Raw genomic sequence first — 22,321 nt, 5'->3', positions numbered from 1 at the left:
GAGGGGGGTCCTACAGGGGGAAGGGGGGAGGGAGGATGGTCCTACGGGGGGAGGGAGGGGGGAGGGGGGTCCTACGGGGGAAGGGAGAGGGGGGAGGGGGGTATTACGGGAGGAGGGGGGGAGGTGCTCTGATTCTGTCACAGTGAGCCCGCAGGGAAGAGTCACGATGTTGTAAGGTGAAGGACACATTAGGACACACACACACACACACACACACACACACACACACACAGAGTTTAGCTTCTTAAATAGAAATAAAGACCCTGACGTGACAACCCACTTTCTCACTGGGTTTTCACCCTGATCTCCCAGCCTCACTTGACAGGGAACTCACGCGCTGCCACTTTCCTAGACAGCCGTGCTTGGGCCCTTGCTGCTCTCTCTCCCTGCAGGCTGGTTTGCACCCCAGGGCGTCTGCAGGCTCTCTTGGCCATGGGCCCACCCCCCCGTTGTGCCTTCCCTGGATTCCTGGAGGGGCGAAAACGATGGAGTGCCAGGGGTCAGATGCCCACCTGGGTGGGAAGTGTCACCTGCGCCAGACGCCTCTGGTGGGCAGGGGTGTGGGGTGTGGGGAGGTGAGGATTCCAGGCGGGGACTGTGATGTCAGCGGGGAGTGTGATGTCAACGGCGCCGAAGGGAACCAGCTTGTCCTCAGCCTCGGCAGTTGGAATCTGTTGCCTCAGCAGTTGGAATCTGTTGGAGGGCAGTTGGTGGGCCAGGGCCCACGGGAGCTGGGCAGGAGAAGACGCCGCTGGTGTCGGCTGTGACTCTTCGCAGAAAGGATGTGACTTGACGGCTTGTGCCGTCTCTGCCCCCAGCACTGCCCGTGTGCCCAGTGTGGCCCAGGGGAGTCAGGCTGCCCGAGGGACCAGCGAGGCCTGCGTAGAGGCTCCGGGCTGGTGGCCCGAGCGTCCCTGTTCCCGCCCGCGAGTCCTGGCAGTCAGTGGCTTCCCGTGGCATGGCAACGTTACATGGTGAGGAGGGGGCTTGCTCAAACGATGCTGCGGCGAGTGCTCATTAGGCAGTTACGGGCTGCCGGGCGCTCGGTGACGTCTGGTTCAGGACCCTGGGTTCTCTAAGTGGCTGGGAAACGGGCGCCCCTAAGACCTTCCTAGTCAGTGTGGGGTGGGTGACCAAGGTGGTGGCTTTACGGTTTCCTCCGGCTGTCCATTTTTCCGAGGTGCTCAAGGGGGACCCACGGGGCCGAGTTCACCCCTGGCTGGGATGCTGTCTGTCCGACAGCAGGAAGGAAGCCGTGCATTTGTGCCGCGATTTGCATCTGATTGCAAGTGAGGGAGGTAAACTGAGGACTGCGTGCGCAGGTCCAGGTCTGGCTGCCTTCTGAAGGTCAAGGCCGCCAGGCCCTGTGCCCGGTCTCTGCCTGCGTTATTTTTCGGCTGAGCGCCTGTCACACATGTGTTGGAGCCCCAGGCGGTCCCACTAGAGAGGAGTCCATCTAAAATTCTTCTGATTGTTGTGTTCTTTAAAGTTCATCCCTGATGGTCCTGTAAGGCAGCAGTTCTGGAAGTAACTGGAGTGGAGAAGAGATCAGAAGACGTTAGGTTGTCTGGCTTGGAGTTTGGGCTGATGTTGAGGAACTTTCTGGAAGGGCTGGCATCTCACCTCTTTGAAGGGCTGGAGGGCACATCTGGGGGAGGCGGCAGGTGGGAGCAAAGCATTCCAGGGAGACATCTGGAGATCTCTTCCAGAGACGAGAGAGGATGAGCCAGTGCAAGGGCAGTCATGACGGATTTGTCTCTGAGGTCCGTAGCTGCGCTCCTGGCTCGTAACAAGGCACATTTCTAACCGCTCGTCCAGGATTAGTAACGTAGAGTCTTCTTGGTTAATTTGAAAAAGTGTGGAGATGATGGAACTTTTCTTCCCTGAAAATGGGTTTGTGATTCTACTCACTGTCTGAGCGAAGCTGAAAATGGAAGGACCCAAGGAGCCATTTGTTGAGCAACAATCACGTTCTAGACCGGATATTAGAAGTTTTACACCCATTCTCTTTATTATTCTTTACAATAATCCTTACGAGATTGCTCTTATTATTATGACCATTTTTCACATCTGAACCTTAGCACGAGCCCATTGCCCAATGTCACTCATTTGTACCTTCCTTACAGATCAGGGGAAGAACTTCCTTTATCATAATGGGGAACAACTTCTGGACAAATGCTTTAAGTTTGGCAGGTTTTAAGTACAGTTTTGCTAAAAGGTATTTTGTCAGTTGCTTTTCTTGTTTGAAAAGGTAACTCTGGGGGCGCCTAGGTGGCTCAGTCATTTAAGCATCCGACTTCGGCTCAGGTCATGGTCTCACATTCGTGGGTTCAAGCCCCTTGTTGGGCTTTGTGCTGACAGCTCAGATCCTGGAGCTGCTTCGGATTCTGTGTCTCCTTCTCTCTGCACTCCCCCTCTCATGCTCTGTCTCTGTCTCAAAAATAAGTAAAACATTAAAAAAAAAGAAAAAAGGAAAAGCAAACTCTGACAGTAAGTTACCAGTGGGTTTGCCCATAAGTCTTAAAAGTTATATTTTTAAGATATCTTTGATATAGCTAGTCATATGGAGTGATCTCTCTCCAAAATGTGGAAATAAGAACAAAAATTCAATGACGAGTAATAAAGTTTCCTTCTCAACTTTTGCAGAATGAAATTTTAACCATTCTGAAATGCAATTAAAGAGTTGCCAAAATATATATGGGTATTTTAATTAGCCCGTGCATTGGCTGGTTTGGGTTTTTACCTCAACAGAAAATAAGTGGGGAAAAAAGTCTTTTTAAAGTGTTGGGCTTTTTTTTTTTTAGAGTTTATTTATTTTGAGAGACAGAGAAAAAGAGAGAGAGTGCACAGGGGAGGGGCAGAGAGAGGAGAGAGAGAATCCCTAGCAGGCTCTGTACTGGAGAGCCCGACACGGAGCTTGAACTCAGAAACCCGTGAGATTATGGCTTGAGCTGAAATCAAGAGTCGGATCCTGAACCGACTGAGCCACCCCCAGGTGCCCCGCGTCGGGCTCTGTGCCGACAGCTCGGAGCCTGGAGCCTGCTTCAGATTCTGTGTCTGCCTCTCTCTCTGCCCTTCCTCTGCTCATGCTCTGTCTCTCTTTGTCTCTCAAAAAATGAATAAACATTAAAAAAAATAAATAGCACATCAGGTTGGAGGTACGTGCTATGGAGGAAAGTGTGACAGGGAGGGGGAGACGGAGTATACTTACACTTCTGATACAAGCAGGGAAGGTCGCACCAAGAAGGTACGATCTGAGTGAAGATTTTAGGCAGGTGAGCCATGCAGATCGCTGGCCACAGGGTTTCAGAGGGAACAAAGAGAAAGCGTGAAAACCTGACCTGAGAGCATGGCTGGAATATTTGGAGGCAATGCAGAGAGGTCAGGGAGCGAGGAAGGGGGAAAAGCGAGGACTGTATAGGGTGTTCAGAACCCATGACAAGTTTTGTCTGTCCTTTAAGTAACACAGGAAGCCGTTCAAGAGTTTTAAGGAGAGAAGTGACCTGTCTGTCTTACTAAAATCACCCGGCTTCTGCACTGAGAAGCTGACACAGGGAGACGGGTTAGGCGGCCAGTGGACATTCTGGGCAAAGGATGACGGTGGCCTGGGCTACAGTGGAGTCAGTCGACTGGACGAGCCGTGGTGGGGCTGTGAATATATTTTAAAGGTACAGCCAACAGGATTTCCTGATGCTTTGGGTGTGGAGCTGGGGAGAAAGTTGTGAAGGAGAGTATCAAAGTTTTGGCCAAGTTTCTTTGCAAAATGTGGGAGAATGGATGATCAGGTTGAGATTGCCAGGCTCCTGCAGTCAAAAGAATCTGGGTTTTAGGCCCGGAAGGACCTGGTTCAAATTTCAACGTTGCCAGTGGTGAGATCCTGGATTTCCGTTTCTTCATCCACAGGTTGGAGATAATCCCTACTTCACCATCCGGGGCTTTATTCCAGCCTTCCCTCCTGCTACTTCTCCTTCAAATTCTGCAGGAGAGTATATGGTTCTCTGCACACATTTTCACTGTATCACGTGATGTCAGTTCTATTTTTAGTGCTGCTAAATTTGCTCTTCGGTTCAGTCGGTGTCCGCCAGATGTCTCTACTGTAAAGGCATCTTTTCTCCTTTGTAACAAGCCATGTGAACACCAGCTCTCACCCCTGTTATTCACACGGGTTTAGCATTCATTGATTATCTTTATTTGAACTATGACTTTGAGGTTCACAAAAGGATGTTTTTTGAAAAATGCTACTCCTTCCTCATTTAAATTTTGAATTATCCCATAAAGAAGAGCTTCCCCCTTCCTTGTTTTACTTTGGGAATCACTATGGACTTTGATTTTCTTTTACATTTCAGTGTACAGTAATACAGTACCACATGTGTCCATTTTCCTTTTATACTTCATGTATCACAGTCCATTGCTATATATATTGTTTCTGATCCTCAAAATGCCCCAGATCTGGCCCATGTGAATCCTTGCAAAACATTTCCTTGGTCCATTCCATGTACTGCCTGGTAGCCTTAGATATTCCTTGGCCTTCTAGCATGGGTTTTTCCATAATTACTTTTGTTTTCCTATTTCATACCGGGAATCAGCCATTTCTCCAGGGAGCCCTGGTCCTGTTAATGGAGAAAGGGTATTTAGTAATGAAGACTTACTTGAGTCCTAGATGTGCTCACTGAACCTTGGGTATTAGTACTTTTAAGGGTTTTCAGTATTTAAAGCTAAAAATGTATATATTCGTTTAATAAGTTTATTTATTAACTACTGCTCTCTCAAAATCAAAACTAATATCACAGAGTTCTTCCTTACCAGGAATGAAAAAAATTATTATATCAAGTAATCCGTGTAGAAAGCAATTAATAGAAAGCTTGTGTACTGGGGCACCTGGGTGGCTCAGTCAGTTGAGCGTCTGACTTCAGCTCAGGTCATGATCTCACAGTTCGTGGGTTCGAGCCCCGTGTCGGGCTCTGTGCTGACAGCTCAGCCTGGAGCTTGCTTCAGATTCTGTGTGTTCCTCTCTCTCTCTGCTTCTCTCCTGCTCATGATCTGTCTCTCTATGTCTCTCAAAAATAAATGTTAAGAAAATTTTAAAGATAAGAACGCTTATGTGCTACAGGCTCGTATAGATGAGTAGGAATCTCATCTCATGGTACAAGTGTTAATATGATTTAGCTCACTTAGAATAATTGGTTTCGGGGGCTATGATAGAATAAGAAATCTGAGGAAAGTTTTTAATAAGTCTAGAATTTTGACTTGATACTCTTTTGCATCCTTAACTGATTCAGAATGACCTACGTGACTTATGCTATTAGTGTCCTTATAGGATGAATAGTTGGGGAGTACATTTGCCTTTTTAAATTTTTTAAAGATATAATCAAAATCCCTTTATTAAAACAAATATTTAATATAAGGCTTTAAAGATATTGTAATGTGACTTATGTAATGTCCTAATATTAGCTGTAGATTGTGTTGATGTAATAATCAAGATATGAATTATTTTATTTTTAAAAATTATTTTATTGTAGTATCCCATATTCATGCTGCTTTTGCTCATTTTAGAATATTGAGTCATATCAACTTTCCTAATTAGGGCATTTTGAACTTTATTATGTGTGTATATATACACACATAATATATACACATATATGTATGGATTTCAATTAAAACCGATTATACTATAATGAGTGTTTTTTTAAATGTGATAATAGCATTTATGTCTATTTGTATTTTAAAATAGATATTTGAATCTGTTTTTTATAAACGCATCATGCAGTCCCTTAAACAGAAAGCACTGACGAGTGAATGGTCAGCTTTGTGGATTAAGTTCCTCTCTTCTGGCAAACTGCATAAACCCGCGGAAAGCAGCCCCAGGAAGGCTATATTCCTAATTTCTGTCAGGCTACTGTGTATTCAGCGGCTACAGCAACATTTTTAGGTATCTTTTGAGGAGCTGTTTGAGCTCTTGGCTTGTGTGTCTCAAGTGTGAGGTGAGTTTGACCTTGCCTTTTGGCGCGGATGCAGAGCGGGCGGCCGGCTGGGTCCCGCGGGCAGCTCTCATCCCGGCCCGCCGCCCGGCCCGCCTGCGCCCCTCGCTCCTGGGAACCCCGGGCCTCGAGAGAGAGCGCGGCCCCGCCAGGCTCACGGCAGCAGAGCCAAGCCAGCAACACCCAGATGAGTTCGCGCCCACACCGGACTACAGCCGCCCCAGTTTTATTGCAAGTACAGGACTTAAGCCTTATTCCAAGTCCGGCCTTGAAATCAGAACAAGGGCGCGCTGGGAGTACCGCAGGGAAAGCGCCTGATCTGCGCCGGCTGTCCTGGGGGCCGGGAGAGGCCCCAGTGCGCTGCTGCTCGATTCGCAGACACGAAGGCGGCCGCGCCGCTTTACACCGCCGTGCTTCCAGCTTTCCCTCTTTCACCCCGCCCCTGCTCCTTCTCTTCCCAGTAAACATACTCTTGCCTTGCGTTATGCTCTTAGAATCCAGATGACCACCATGGTATGACGAGAAAGTCTCTGGGCAAAGCAACTCTGTCCCATTTCCTCATTTATTTTGATTTAAACACTTTGTTAATTGAGGGGAAATAACTGAAATCTATGATTTCCTCATGGTCGTTGTGATTGAGTTACACGTCTACACTTAAAACAACGCTTTTTAAATTTAACTCATTTCTAGTGTCTATGCAGAGACTCAAATGTAGCTTAAATGAAGGCATTTTACTTCATGTTTACCTTGAACTGTTTTTTAAAACACTGGCTTTGATGGCAGGGGACCCAGTAAGTTCACTTCTCTCACTCCTCAATAGTTTAATACCAAGATGTTGCTCTGATATTAAGCCACAGTAGGGGAGGAGTTGAGATGGGAGAGGTATTTTCTCCTGGTGTCTCTTATAATAAGAATAACTTAATTTGAAATGTAATAGATGTGTAGTTGAAAAGAAAAATCATCCAGTTTTATTTTTAATGTTTATTCATTTTTGAGACAGAGAGAGACAGAGCATGAGTGGAGGAAAGGCAGAGAGAGACGGAGACACAGAATCTGAGGGAGGCTCCAGGGTCTGAGCTGATAGCACAGAGCCCAATGCAGGGCTCAAACTCACAAACCAAAGTTGGACGCTTAACCGACTGAGCGACTCAGGTGCCCCCAAACCATCCAGTTTTTAAGGCAGTATTTGTCAACTTTATAAATTACCTTCAGAACAGAAGATAGCATTTCTGGTTGGTAAGTGTGCAAAGGCTAATGTGTCAAAACAGAAGGGAGTCACCTAGTGTCATAGGATTGGCAACAGGAACAGAACGGTAAGGGAGCACTGCACTTGGAGTGGTGAACCTCATCTGGATTCTGTGCCCTGCACGGCTCCGAGTTCGCTGGCAGCAGGGTTTTCTGGGTATTTCTGGGTGCGGAGATCTTTATGAGGTGCTTCTCTTCATTTAACCTCTGCAGTTTGCAGCAATTCTCGAAAGGCAGAAATAATCACTTCTTTTTCCTGGAAGACACGTGAAAAGCAAGTCTTGGTTTGGTCTGGTTTTGAACGGTGCTTTCCCAGAGTACTTGCTATGCCTCATTCTTCCATTGTACGAATCAGGGAAGGAGGAGACCATTCATGCTTTAAAGTGGGGGAAACCACCACCTTACTGGCTGATGGATTTAAAGTCAGTTTATCCAACGTCAGACGTGATCTTCTGACAGATTAGGACCAGAAAGGCTTTTTGGAGGAAGCCTTTGAAGGCTCGCATTAAATGTAGCATTCTACCAAGCTGTATGCTTTAAGATTGATTGACTAAATCCTGTTCGTTATTTCTAGGAAATCCAAACATTTTGGTAGATTTGTTCATGCTTTTTGTAAAAACTTCAAGGTGTGTAGTAGCTTGTGTATGTTTCAGTCTTTTCTAACTCTGCTCTCAGGTGCTCTATGAAAATAAGGTCCGCCCCCTGCCCGCCTGATAAAGTCTCTTCCCTTGTAAGGTCCGCGCCTGGAGTTTTCCTCACATTTGGCCCTCAGTCACGATGGGTGGGCCTGGAGTTTGCTAACTGCTAGGTATCTTCCAATTCTGACTTGACAAAACATGCAGTGATTCATTTTTGTATCAGTCCTGCTAGTGTTAATGAAACAGTGAAATGGATGAGACATTTCTTCATCTTCTTAGGGAATAAATGCTAAGCGTCTATAGCAAAAATAACTTCTCTCCATCGAAGACCTGAGAGCCGAAAGGAAACTCCTTGTTTTATTTTCCTTAAACTGCTGCTCAGAAGGAGCCATTTAGCTATTGAATTTAAATTTGAGAGCCCAGTGTTTGGTGTGCAGCGTTCTCCTTGAATTGTTCTGCTGGGTTTCTCCCCGTATAAACTTTAAGGCAATTCGTGCTTTCCTGCCGTTTTCCTCCCGCTTTCCTGTGAAGCGAGTTCCTGGAGCCCGTAGCGCTGGGGCACGCCATGGCAGCGTCAGCATCCGGGGCCCACCTGGTCATCCAGGCCAAGCTCGTCCTCTCAAAATCTTCATTCCATGTTTCACCATATGAAGTAGCATTCATAGGTTCCGGGGATTAGACAATGGCTATCCTTTGGGAGGTCACTTTTTGGCCAACCACAGTATTTGATTTTTAACCTATGAACTGTTGAGAGGCAGTAAGGTTGAGAGGTAGTGGGAAAGTAGGAATTAGGGACCATGGAATCTGAAGACACACTCATTTGAAACATGGCTGAGTTACTCATTTGCTGTGTAAACTTCAGCCAGTTAATCTCATAGTCTTCTTTTCCTCTTCTGCGTAAGATGTAGACATAATAATAGCAAATCTATCATAGGGTTATTTTGAAAGTTAAATAATGTAATAAATGGAAAGTGATTAGACTAGTGCCTGGCACATAGTAGGCACTCAGCAGCTGTTGACTTGTATTATGGTATGCCGTTGGCTCAGGAAAGCTTTGCATAAATCAAGCAGCTCTGAAAGCTGGTATTTGGTGGTGGATACATTTGACATGCTTTGCTTGTATTCATGAAAGTTCATTATTTGCTACTTGAAAACACTGGGAAGATACACAGGAAATTATAACTGTGTGTGTGTTGGCAGGGGGCCTGGTGGGAATGGGACTTCTCAATGTATTCTTCTTTATATTGCTTTAATTTTTGAGTGTATAACAATTTGAAATGGCCAAGTAAATAAAGAAGTTCAAGAAATGAAAGTTCAGAAAGGATCATCTGTACTTGATTATATAGCTCATAAAAATCCCCAGAGGGTAAAATTTGGAGTTTTTTGGGCATCTATTCCCATGATTCATGAATCCGTGTTGTCTCCTTTGGTATATGTATGATTTTCATTCTTTTGAGTTGAGTCTAATTTTTATATTCACTATGCGTTCTCAGCAACCTTTGGTTTAAATTTCATTTTTTATTGTGCTTTTAAACATAGGTAGATTTATCAAGACTGAGTACATCATTTGATAAGACCAAATTCACCTTAGAAAAATGTACTTCATTTGAAATACGGATCTTTAACTTGTTATTAAACTGACAGAGATTTCTGAAGGATAATGATTTAAAACATCCGCTTCTGTTTATGAGGCTTTCCTCATATCGTTTTTATTTTCCCATTGGTTTTGTTCTTTTAAACTTGCATTGACTTTTAACACTTTTGCTGCGTTCACTTAATTTTTGTTGTATTGCTTTGTACTTCTAGAAACCTTATCAAGCTTAGTAATGACAGCTCAAATGGCCTGCACGAAGAACTCTGCTCTTCTGACGAACATATATGCCTTGCAACATTAGCACCTTATCTGTGTGGAGCTTTATGTTCTGAAAACACTTCCCAGCTAGTTTGTTAAAGCTTCACAGCAGCCCTGGGAAGTAGGCGGGTCAGACATTGCTCACGTCTTTGATCTCCATGCGACCTCTTCAGCGTGAGTCAGAGGCAAGGGCCCTGTTTTTATTTTATTTTATTTTAGTCTTCTTAATGTTTATTTATTTTTGAAAGAGAGATAGAGGGCGGGGAAGGAGCAGAGAAAGAGAGAGACACAGAATCCCAAGCAGGCTCTAGGCCCCGAGCTGTCAGCACAGAGCCTGACACGGGGCTCGAACTCATGAACTGTGAGATCATGAGCTGAGCTGAAGTCAGATGCTTAACCAGCTGAGCCACCCAGATGCCCCAAGGACCCTGTTTTTATTATCTCTAGATTTCTAGTACCTAGCATATTGTTGGTGCTCAAAAACAATTGTTGAATGGACAAATCAATGCGTTGTTGAGTGAAGAGATAGATAGAAGCAAAATCACTAAAATTACCTTTAGCGATTTTTCTAGGCTTGTGTGGCAAGTACGTGAAATCACCAGAACAAAATTCCTTGTCCTTGGACTTCTGGTCAATGCTCCTTTTAAAACTACTGATTGATTCCTTTTTTCTGCTCTAAATATGAGATCAGTTTAGTAAGGCCATACACATCTTTGTGACAAAAGGAATAAATTAATCCTCAGCCCAAGTAGGATTTAGCACTTTTGCTCATCAAAATCATCAAAGGAAAATTCTCAAAGCTTGAATGCCTTAGCACATTACGAGAAATTCGCTGTTTTGTTTCTTCTGTTTATCATACCTTTTAAGTGACACGCATATTTCTCTCGTACTCAGTCTGGGCTGCTGTTACACATACCGTAGGCTGGGTGGCCTAAGCCACAGACATTTGTGTGCCTCCCTTCTGGGGGCGCAGGCTGATTCTGGAGGTGCAGGCGGATTCGGTTCCTACTGAGAGCTAACTTCCTGGTTTGCAGACGGCCGCCTTCCTCCATTATCCTCACATGGCAGAGAGAGAGGGTGAGTCTTTCCTGTCTCTTCCGGAGCGCTCACCTTGTCTCGAGTTCATTACCTCCCAAAGGCGTCCCCTCCAAGCACTCAAACACTGGAGGTTAGGGCTTCAGCATAAGACTTCCAGGGAACACATACATTCATTCCACAGCACTAACCCTCTGTCAAAGCGTGCTGGTAACTCAGATTAGTATTAAATGGTCCAAACTGTTCTTCTCAAGTATAAGCCTTCAATGGACAGCTCAGCCTGTCTATTTTTACCAGCATTAAGAGATATGGCAAGTTACAACTGGACAGTTGGCAGGCTCTTTTACTCAGTTTTCTTCCTTACTGTCATTATAAGGGAGCTAAAGAGGAAATTAAGATCTATTTTCATCATGTTTTTCTTAGTATTCTAAAAACTGTAGAATTTAACCCATCCAGGTTTGAAGTTCTCATGTTCTTTCCCATTAGGCAGTGGTGTCATTCACAAAACTACTCAAGGTGGAAAATCCGGGTTTATCTTCACTGTCATTCCCGTGGGTCCACCTGCAGTCAGCTAGGGAGTCTGGTGATTTTCTCCCTTTTCCTTTACGCGTCTTTCACAGTCGTTTCAATGCTCTGCTCTGGGTGGTCTGACTATGAACATCTTAAGGCCCGAGGGGCACTGACGTCTCACATTGTCTCGCAGAGTCGCTGCACACACGTGGTTGACTTTCAGACAGAACTTTACGGCAGACCTGGAGGGAAATCAGGTGGAGACAGTGACTTTGTATTATGCATGTAAGAGCCGAAGTAGAGAAAGGTCGGTGGCCGAGGGGGTCATGTATATTTGGAAGGAGAGGGTTGAGGGTCGCAGTTACCAAAAGTCAGAGCAAAGGTGAACAGGGAGTCGGAGGGGACCGTGTGTTTGGCTCCAGGTCATGGAGGTGCTTCCATATCTCAGAAGAGTTTTTCCCCTTTGTTCTGAAACAGCGAGGAACTGACTAAATGCTGCATTTTAAAAAACAGATTATTGTCCTTTCACTTAAAATGCACTTTGCTCCCACCCTACAATACTGTCATTGTTCCACTGGGTCATAGCCTTCGCAGAGGAGGATCTTAGAAAGTCACTCTTGGATCTTGCCGGGAGGAGAGGGGCTGGGGGAGGGGCAAAGAGTCCCCCATTAGAAATGACCTAACAGTGTAAGAACGCGCGTAACAAGACACCCGTGGCCGCTGAACGCACAGGGATGCGGCTTCCCCGGGCCTGGGGCTTCGCGCACTGCGGGAACCCAGCAGGTTACTAAGTCCGGTGCACCTGCACCTCGCCGCAGCCCACCGAGTGGCATCCCCGTGTTCCCCAGAGAGGGTTCTCGAGGTCCCTCTTTTCAGCCGGGGGGTGGGGGGGGTGACGGAAGAGGCCAGGAGGGGCGGGAGGAGCCGGGGGTGTACGTGTTTAAACAGCCTGCCGGGTGTTCCTGTTTCTTGAGGCGGTCCTCCGGCCGCGGGTCCCCGACTCCAGGCCGCGTGCGCACTTCGGTCGAAGGAAACCTCGTGGCCCGGGAGCCGCAAGCAGCTGGGCGGCACTTCCGGCGTGCGCGCGACGCCACCGGAAGTGCCCCCGCCCACCTGCCAGGCGGTGGATTATGGCGGTTGTTGAGCCGCGGAGGGTGTGGAGGGCGCGGAGGGCGCCGGGTGGGGGCTGGGTGGACCCAGCCGCGCAGGTAGGTCTGCGCTGGCCCCACAGAATGCCGTGATATTGGATGGGTCTTAAGAGATTTTGAGTATGTCTGTGAAGTTCTAGCTGGCTGTTGTAGGATGGGCAGTCTATGTCATGACTGATTTGCTTTAGGCGAGTTGATTGCTGGATAATTGACCTTCTCTGCTGTATTATGTAGGAGAAGTTATCAGGGAAGCACGGGATTGGTTACTAATATCTGATGTGGCTGAGTCTGAGCGGGTGAAGACTGAGGCCGCGGGGAGGCTGAGATCATCGGGTTGAGCTGCCCAGGGAGGGTCGGCTCGCATCTCCGAAAGCCTTTCCAGCGCAGTGCTGGGGTCTGATGTCAGTGTGGTGACGGAGGCACGAATCGGAATGAAGGGCAGGACAGTGAGCACCAGACAGTGGAAGAAGGAAAAAGAGAATGTGTGATGAGTTTTCCCCAGCCTGAAGGAAGCTTGGTGGTTGTCGTTTGGGGATTGGGGGGTGCCCGAGGGCGTTAGGCATCTCTGAGAAGGGGATGGAGAGAGTTTGAGGACCTGAGATGCGGACAGGGATAGCTGAGTGAGCAAAGCAAAGAAGGGATCTCCTGGGCCCTCGGGGGAGAGCTGGCTGGGGCAAGCGAGAAGGTAGGCCGTGGGTGATGATTCAGAGAGATGTGAGGACGAAAAGGGAAAGACCCTCTCAGAAATAAAAATAGGCTAGATGTCGGAGACAAGGATGTGTGTGGATGCGGACGAGTGATGGAATGTGATGGAATGTTCTTTGTTCTGCTGCCGCGGGACTGGGACACGGCGTCATCCAGGGAGAAACGGGATTTGGCACAGCCGTGCGGTCTTCTCTCAACAATTAGAAAGGCCAGTGAGGTAGGGCGGGGAGAAGCAAGGGGCTCCTCGGAGGTAGCGGAGGCACGATTGTGATGATTGGCCAAGGTCTTCCAACTCAGTAGGGCGTTGGAGATGGCCGAGAAGGCAGGGGCCAGGGACAGGAGTGTGTAGGCGAGGGCCGGGCCGACTCCCCAGGAACGAGAGGAGGACCGAGTGTGAGGACAGGAGCACCTGTGTTGGCCTGCTCGGCTGCTGGGGGAAGGCACCCTGCACGTGGGGGCCGACAGAGCAGACACCTGTTCGCACGGTTCTGGCTGCGAGTCCAGGATCGAGGTACAGATCTTCCCCTTCCTGATGAGAGTTCTCTTCCTGGCCTGCAGGTGGCCCTCTCCTTGCCTCGTGCTCACAGGGCGTCTCTTTGCAGACGGGCGCCAACCCCGCCCTGTGGGCCCCCCTCGCGGGAGCTCATCTCCTCCCAGGAGCCGCATCTCCAGGTGCCATCCCACTGAGGGCTAGAGCTTTGACCTAGAATTTTGTGGGGACATCTTTCAGCCCCTAATGGAAGGAATGGGTAGCAAGGGGACTTCTGTCCTGGAAGCAGAGAACAAGATTTATACGCGGCCGTGACTTCCAACCCGTATAGTGGAGTATCTGGGTGCAAGTTAATTATATTTATTTCAGTTTAACCCGTAAGCGTGAAGGAATAATAAGCAGCAGGTTTGTAATGTCTTCGGTCTGTTTTATTGGCAGCGCCAGTGGGATGACTGTAGTGCGTGCAGTGCAGTCAGTGGAGGCGGCTGGAAATCACAGAATAAGCACAGGATGGTTTTTTAATAGAGAACTATTTGACATCCAAGCTGAGTTGAAACTAGTAAATAAGTTCTTTTGTTTTGGATATTCAAAACATAAGCTTATTACATCACAGAACTAATTTTTACTTAGCAAGGATGGTGTTTCTTCAAATATCAAAAATTTAGGATAATTTTACGTCAAGTGTTTTTAAAAACTAATCGTGGGTAGTTTTTATAAGGTAGTTTTTCTCTTCAGGAAGTTCTCACTCCTGATTGGAGGGATGTGACTGAGCCCATGGTCTCTGGGTGTGCCTCCACCTGCCTTTCAGACCTTGTGTTTCCAGAAGCAGACATGGGCAAGCACTTGAAAGCACTTTTAATCTGATTCTCAGCCCCCAAACTCCTGTTTTAATGGAGCTAATGTAAGCGTTACAGGCACATTTTCTAACAAATTGCCATCTCTTTAACTCTTCTATATGGAGTTTAATGGAATGCTCTTCTGGAACCAGAACTCTGACATTCGTCTGCACAAGTGGAGAGAGCTGTCGAATAGGGCACCTTTGTAAAAAGCAAACACTCTCTTCAGAGGTCGAATTGGAGGGCAGAGACGTCTGTAATAATTAATGTAGTATGTTGGACTGTTGGTGTCATTAACGAGCGGCTCAAACCTGCTTAGCTCACGACTTGAGCCTGCACCCCACCCGCGCGGTCACCCCCCTTCCTCTCGGCTCACACGGTGCTGGTTGGAGCCGCGGACACTGCGAGCCAGTAAGGTAAGCAGCGCAGGGGCCTTTGCCATGAGCCCGGGGTCCCCGCTGGGCGGCTGACGCACGCAGCCCGGCTCTGATGTCACGCGGCTGATAAGCAGCACCGTTGGCTCCTTTCCCACACATCGAGCCAGAGTGGGAAAAGGCTCTTTGTCTGAAAAAGCAGCTCTACTGAAGTCTTTCTCTTTTAAACATGTGATTGCTGTTCTTGACTGGAGGCCAGATTCCTGTCTGTTTAAATGGTTTAGTGTTATTTCTGAATTGTTTGGCAGGGATGGATATTTGTTAGCAGAAATATGTTTACTTCATCAAGCATGGTACTCCGTGATGTTTGTTGCCCCTTACAAGGCTTGGCATTTGGTATTTTGTGTGCGTGTGTGAAAAAAGAACCGTGGCAGACTGGATGAGCGGGGTGGCTCCGTGGGTCACCGGCACAAAAACTCACACACGCGTGCATCAACATCTGCGCCTTCACCTCTGCCTTTAGGCACCGGGGGAGGCGGAGGGACTGAGCCTGGCCCGGGATCCGTTCAGCAGCACAACACCTGGCAGGCCATTTGTCTCAACATACTTCCTGGCGTCTACACGGAAGTATGGAGGGGCATTAGATTCATGGGATTTAACGGTTCAAGACTGGTGATAATCTACTGGTACATATGCCAAACATATTCTCTCTACTCATTAAAAAAAAAAAATCTAGACAGAACATGTTCTAGAGCCAAATTGTCATTATAGTGATAAAGTCTGAGCAGTATGTCGTCCAGTAAAATGTCTGGTTAACTATATCAGTGGCTCATTATGAAAGTCTAAAGGAGGAAAGATAACATTCAAATTTAATTTTATACTCCCTTGTTAGAGAAAGCCCAGTTGGGGCGCCTGGGTGGCTCAGTTGGTTAAGCGTTAACTCTTGATGTCAGCTTAGGTCGTGATCTTACAGTTCATGGGTTTGAGCTGTGCCGACATCATGGAGCCTGCTTGGGGTTCCCTCTTTCCCTCTCTTTCTGCCTCTCGAGAGTTTGCTCGCTTGCTCTCTCTCTCAAAAAATAAATATATAAACAAAAAAAAATTTAAAAGGGAGCCCAAGGTGCTCATATCAAAATGAAGGGTCCATAAACATAAATAACCTAGCTCGTTATCTATCAAAAATGATTCAGTTGCTAATCCTGAGATCAGGTCAGATGAGTGAAATTCAAGTTCTACATTATTGACTAATCTTACATTTCTAAATATACCCTAGTTGAATAAAGTTAGCAATGAGAAGTATAGATCACAATAGTTAGCATGTACAACCATTTAGAAGCAGAAATATCTGTTTAACATCTCTACCAAGGAAGTTGAAAAAATGCTTTGGGAACTTGGAAATGTCACTGAATTCCTAGTTTCGTTCTTCTGCACGTACTGCTGTCTAAGCACCTCGCGCTAACCGGTCACGCCGCCAGAGCTCCAACAGTTGCATTCTTAATGTTTATTTATTTTGAGAGAGAGAGACAGAGCCCAAACAGGGGAGGGGCAGAGAGAGAGGGAGACAGATTCAAAGCAGGCTCTAGGCTCTGAGCTCGTTTTCAGCACAGAGCCAATCCTGGGGCTTGAACTCAGTGAACCATGAGATCATGACCTGAGCTGAAGTCAGGCACCAACAGGCGGAGCCCCCAGGCACCCCGTCTACAGTGGCATTCTTAAGCTATGATATTCTACTGAGGCCGCCTTTATAGCAACACAGGATTTTGGTTTTTGACTTCCATAAACTAATGTTTTGTACCTGTGTGTTGGCCATAGCCAGCATTTGCTGAGCACTGTTTTAGGCTGTTTTAATCTAGTCTCCTTATTTAATCATTACAACAGCCCTGTGAGGTGTAGATACATTGCCAGCTCCATTTTACAGATGAGGAAATTGAGGCATTTAAAGATTAAATAACTTGCTCAGTAGGCCAGGAAGTGCAGAGCTCCGAGGAAACCCTGGCAGGCTGTCTTTCTCGGATGGGGTTTTGTCCTGTGAATTAGCTGGTGTCAGTGACCAGAAAAATAATGCTTTTCTTCAGTCCTTAACTTACTATCATAAAAGCGATTCAGAGTTGAAGGGAATTGGGAGTTTTAGAGCTAATGGGTGACATTCATGAACCTTTCAGGAAATGAGAGGCGCTGGAAAGATAAAGACCCCATTCTGCTGAGCTTTACTGCTCTGTGCAGGAGGTCTACACCAGTAGTGTGCAGAACCGGAATCCCGGCCCTCCTCGGTCACCGGGGAGGACTCAGCTCATTCACTGTGAAGAATTAGCAGCTGTTGCGTTGTGGGGCAAGGTGTTGACCGCAGGGTAGCAAGTTGAGGGGCCTATATGTGATCTAAAGAGGAAAAGGTGTATTGGAAGCAAGTGGCTGAAAGCTTCTGTTGTGTTTGCTGCCTGGTGTAGTGTGACCGTGGACCCTGAGACCGAGCAGGCAGATCAGCTGGTGCCGAACACGTACGCGGGAGAACTTGTTTGGAGAGTGAAATCAGTTCGTCTAAGAGGTGAAGCGTGGTGCTTCTCGGAGATTGCCATGTTTGGGAATGGCTGTCACAAATCAGAGAACTGTCTTTCCAGGGACAGAGTGTGAAGAGAGCTTATGGCCTGTCAGCACTCTGACCTTCCTGTCCCCTGGGTGATTGTCTTACCCATCGCCATGATATTGACGCTGAAGCGTAGGAATGAATGTCTTCAATGTGCCGACGCCCGATGTGGTGGGTAACTTCCCGTCCAGTCTGTCGGCAGGCCGTGAGTCCTTCGTTTCCCAGCAGAATGTCATGGCACGTGCTGCTCAGTGTTTGCATGTTTATCAGCAAAGAGCTAGCAGAGTCAACAAAGAAAGGAACCTGCTTGCAGAGGACTTGGTTCCCGCAGACTCTGGCGGCCTGCCTGACTGCTGACAGGTCGCCTGGGTCTTGATGCGTCCAGCTTTCTGCCCCGGTGGATTCAGTGTAAAACAGGCATGCCTCAAGTTATTTTAATAATAATCAGCATAATCATGAAATTACCAGAAGTGATGGGAGCACTTCCTCCTTCGGTTCTAAAGCATTCATCAGGCGCCTACTGTGCGAACACAGGGTCAGCCCTCATCATTTGCGGATTCTGTATTCACGGATGTCTACTCGCTCACATTCATCCCCCAAATCAGTATTCACGCGGTTGCTGTCCTTTGTGGACACGCACCCAGGCGAGCGGGGACGGCGTGACATCCTGCGTGCGCACGCCAGGCTGAGGGCACACGGTGCGGCGCCCCGCCTCCTTGCTTCAGTTCTCAGTCCATAAACAAAACCGGTACATCTAATGCTGCGTATTTCTCGTTTTTGTGTTTTCACTTGTGATTTGGCCGTTGAAGCGACCCGCAGGCTCCATCGACCCCGGCGTCCTTCAGCACAGAAGGGCTGTGATGTGCGCTATGGAGAAGAAGCGGATGTTACGGAAGCCGCAGTGGGTTGTGATCTCAATGTTGGTGAACCAACAACGTATATGAAACAAGGCATCTTTACATAGACACACACATCAGCCAGGGCTACGTATTGATCAGCTGATGAGAATGTTGTGACTCTAAGTTCACAGGAACCTAACCCTCTATTTCCCCCTGGGGATGATGAGTGGTTCGGTATTTGCTAATTTAGTGTTTGTGTTGACTTTATATGAACAAAAGTCAACAGTAAGTGCAGGCTCTGGGGAAAAGACGATGGATACGGTGGTAGTTTGTGCCTTGGAAGATGCGTTATGTGTGGAGAGAGACGTCAGTCAGTGTTTGGAAAATTGATGCACCGAACGTCCTACACAGCTTAGGTCTTCCAACGAAAACTTTGAATCTTCTTTTGGGTTGAGATGGAAGTTTCTAACTTTTATTAAACAGAATTAAGTGATTCCGATTTTAAAATGAAGTAGTACTTGAGAAGGTTGATTTTGGTTCTGAGTACATACTTCTCTTAGATAGAATAGTTTCTTGATATGAAAATAGCAAAATAATGGAATTGTACTTTGATGTTTGTGTTTCTGAACGCATATGGTAATGCACATCATGGGCGTTGCGGTGACTCCTACGAGGGGCACTCCTGTTTATCTCGACTGTTTCTCTCGTGGGGGCAACTGCGTTAAAGCAAGGGGACGGGGGTAGTCAGACGGTTGCATGTTTTAGATGTCAGATCAGACTAATCGTTTTTTTTCCATGTTCATTTTTTGGGGAACAAAATTTATGCAGTTATTTAAAAGAGTCATTCTGCCTTCTAAAAAAAATCCTAGATTTTCAGAGAGTTCTTAGTCTGGAGCTGCTGCCAGAGGACACGGCCACCTTGGATTATATACCCTTTTACGTGACCTCCTACGACTTCCCAGTGTCTCAGCACGTAGAATGTGGTCCTGACTGTCCGTGTCATTTCCTGAGCCAAACGGCCCATCACTGTCCTCTCCTGGTGACACTTCTCTCTCCCCTATTTAACTTTAATATTTGCGGGAAATGTAGGTCAAAAGTATCTTCAGACCAATAGTATCCTCAAAGACTGACTCATTAACGTCAGCAGATAGAGATCCGGTCAGCCACGAGTCAGTTAGGTCCGCGTCAGCTCTCTTGGAGCCCTGTGGCACGTGTGCCATCGCAGTCGGCGGGCCCAGCCGTGTTCCTCCTCCTCGGGGCACCCGCCACAGCAGGAGAGGGCTGATCTGTGCGCCCCTGGATGCAGGTGCGCTCTTTTTAATAAAGCCTTTGTTGGGCGGAAGCCTTCACAGAGGTTTGCAGATTTGATCTGATATGGAAGGTAAACCTAGATGTTGAATTCTTTTGTGAGTCACAGGAAAGCATATGATAAGGCATATGATAACTCCTTGTAGTAAATTCAGATGTTTACACCACAGGTTTTCTTAAAGCTGCACATAACAGATGGGCGCTGGGCTTTCTAAGTAACATTCACTCAGCGATGTGACCCTAGATATCATTCGACTGAGAACAGAAATCTGCCCCAGTGATCCCAGGGCAGTGCTGGCGAGTTCCTGGTTCCTTTTTTTTAAATTTAATGATCATAGAATCCCATCAGGCAGGTGTTATTTTATCAGAGGAGATAAAACTGAGACCCAGAGAGATGAAATAGTTTTCCCAAAGTCGCACAGTTACCACATGTTCAGGCAACTTTTTGGGGTCCAGGTCTCCCCGACTCCCCAAGTCCTTACTTTTCTCCTAGTCAGTCATCATAGTGTCTTGTTTTTACCCTTCCTGGGAGGAAAAGCCAGGACTTATGAACTGGAGCACAGAGCTGAGCCGCTGTCCAGGCCAGAGGCTCTAGGGGCTAAAGGTAGGCAGTGGGTTGAGTGGTCCCCCCCCCTCCCAGCCCCCTGCCACCGTCCAGGTGTCCACGTCCTAAGCCCAGAAACTATGGCTGTTACCGTGTTGGGAAAGAGAGTCTTAGCACATGTAGTCAAGGTAAGAGTTTTAGCATGTAGTTGGTACAGAGATTACTCAATGAGATATTTTCCTTTTTTCCATTTGTACCGTTGTCCGTGAAACCAGCGTGCACTTTCCCGCACTTTGGAGGAGCAGCTTTCCACGTGCTCAGTAAGCCCACGTCCCTAATGGCTACTCTGCTGGACAAGCCCCACCCTCTAAACTTTGTAAGAGAATCGCATGTTTTTAGTTATTTCTCCAGAAAATGTCAGGGTTTCTGGAGGCACGGGCATTTGGTGAATATTGAGGGATCTAATCAGCACCGACGCTGTAGAGTAGAACCTGTACTTTTTGTCTTAGAAGGAAATCGCACCTACTAACTACTCCTTTCCTTTGAAAACCCTCACTGAGCGCCTGTTGTTTGCCAGGCCCTTTATTTAGAGCAGGTGATGTAAGTGAATAAGTTCCAGAACCTTGACTTTCAAAGAAACAGAGTCTTGAGGTCAAAACAGGTAAACGGATCACTACCAATGAGGTGAAATGAAAGGTGGAAACGTAATATAGTAAGTAGAGGTTGGGATTCAGATTCAGAAAGTCTTGGGGGTGGGTCTGAGTTTCAGTATTTTTAGCTACGTGACCCTGGATGACTCCTCTCTGGAACCCTCATCTCCGCACTGAGAAAAGGCTGATAAAATGCCTGGCACTTCAGCCTCCACAAATGAGGATTTTTTAAAAAGTGTTTTAAAAGTAAACCTAAGACAGGCTAGTTACTGAGTCTGATGAGAGGCTGGGGGAGGGGGATGGTCTCAGAGAAGCGACAGACAGGTGTTCCTGTGGTAGGGAGGAGGCGAGGGGGGGGTGCTGTCAGTCCGCTGTCTTCATGCAGACCTACTCTGTGTGTGTGTATTTTTGTTTATTTTTGAGAGAGATGGCACATTCACACAAACGAGTGGGGGAGGGGCAGTGGGGGGGAGTGGGGAGAGACTTCCAAGCTGGCCCCGCGCCGCCAGCGCAGAGCCTGACACGGGGCTTGAACTCATTAACTGTGAGATCCTGACCTGAGTCGGAAGCAGGAGTCAGACATTTAATCCACTGAGCTGCCCAACCTCCCGCATGGCTGTGTGTTTTTAAAAATTTCATAAACCTGGACTTGAATGCCATTCCTACCACTTACTCAATGTAAGGAATGTCACCTCCTGAATCTTAGTCTCCTTGACTGAAAAGTGGGGGTGGGAATAGTAATGATTCCAAGGCGCCTACTCTGCCCCCTTGCAGTTGCCATCCCCAAGGACGACCGTTTGTGACCTCTTCCAGGTGGTAGGTAAACGGAAGCCCTGGGTAGGTGGGGTCCTGCGGCGCCCACACTCGGTGTCTCCTGTCTTCTGTCCAGCTGCTGTCTGCGCCTCTCCGTCTCGCCGCACGCGGTTGTTGCTGGCTTGTTCTCGTTGTTGTACGCCATTCCAGTGCCTGGTGGGGCAGTTTTATTTATTATTGTATTTTATGTATTTTAATGCTTGTTTATTTTTGAGAGAGAGAGAGAGAGAGAGAGAGAGAGAGAGAGAATGAATGGGGGAGGGGCAGAGAGAGAAGGACACACAGAATCCGCAGCAGCTCCAGGCTCTGAGCTGTCAGCACAGAGCCCGACGAGGGGCTCGAAGCCACGAACTGCGAGATCATGACCTGAGCTGAAGTCGGACTCTCAACTGACTGGGCCCCCCGGGTGCCCCTATTTTTTGATTCTACTGTTGTTGGATGACTGGGGTTTTCAGTGGTGGCTGCTGGACACCGTGCTTCTTCAGCGCCCATGTGTTCTGACGGACAGAAGGTGTGCGTTGCCGGAGGCGGAATTGTTGGGGGACCGCACACGCTGTGTTCACCTTCTCTAGACGCTGCCACATGCTTCTCCAACACGACTGACCCGACCTGCACTCCCACCAGCAGTATCTGGGAATTTGAATGGGATTTTGACTTGCTCATTTTGCTGTATTTTACATACTAAAGCTGGGTGTGTTTAAAAAAAATTTTTTAACGTTTATTTTTGAAAGAGAGCACCAGTGGGGGGTGGGGGGTGGGCAGAGAGAGAGAGAGA

The 22,321-nt window shown here is 47.4% G+C and overlaps 1 protein-coding gene and 1 long non-coding RNA gene across 6 annotated transcripts in view; one reads left to right on the top strand and one right to left on the bottom strand.

Moving 5' to 3' along the window:
* Positions 1 to 547, bottom strand: part of LOC115297077 — a 1,661-nt gene extending 1,114 nt beyond the window's left edge. Inside the window, exon 1 of the long non-coding RNA XR_003911253.1 lies at positions 513 to 547. This is a non-coding gene — a long non-coding RNA (uncharacterized LOC115297077). The remainder of the gene's footprint in view (positions 1 to 512) is intronic.
* A 141-nt stretch (positions 548 to 688) lies between these two features.
* The window catches only part of PDE10A (phosphodiesterase 10A), a 227,918-nt gene continuing 206,285 nt past the window's right edge, over positions 689 to 22,321 (top strand). For all 5 annotated transcript variants that reach the window (XM_029944403.1, XM_029944402.1, XM_029944400.1 and 2 more), the window contains exon 1: positions 689 to 974. In XM_029944403.1, coding sequence (XP_029800263.1) covers positions 959 to 974 — 16 coding nt within the window. In that variant the 5' untranslated portion in view covers positions 689 to 958. The remainder of the gene's footprint in view (positions 975 to 22,321) is intronic.

Source organism: Suricata suricatta, chromosome 7 (assembly GCF_006229205.1).
Source record: "Suricata suricatta isolate VVHF042 chromosome 7, meerkat_22Aug2017_6uvM2_HiC, whole genome shotgun sequence".
Taxonomy (NCBI): domain Eukaryota; kingdom Metazoa; phylum Chordata; class Mammalia; order Carnivora; family Herpestidae; genus Suricata; species Suricata suricatta.
Note: the sequence above shows the minus strand (reverse complement) of the source record. Positions and strands in the feature narration are given on the sequence as shown.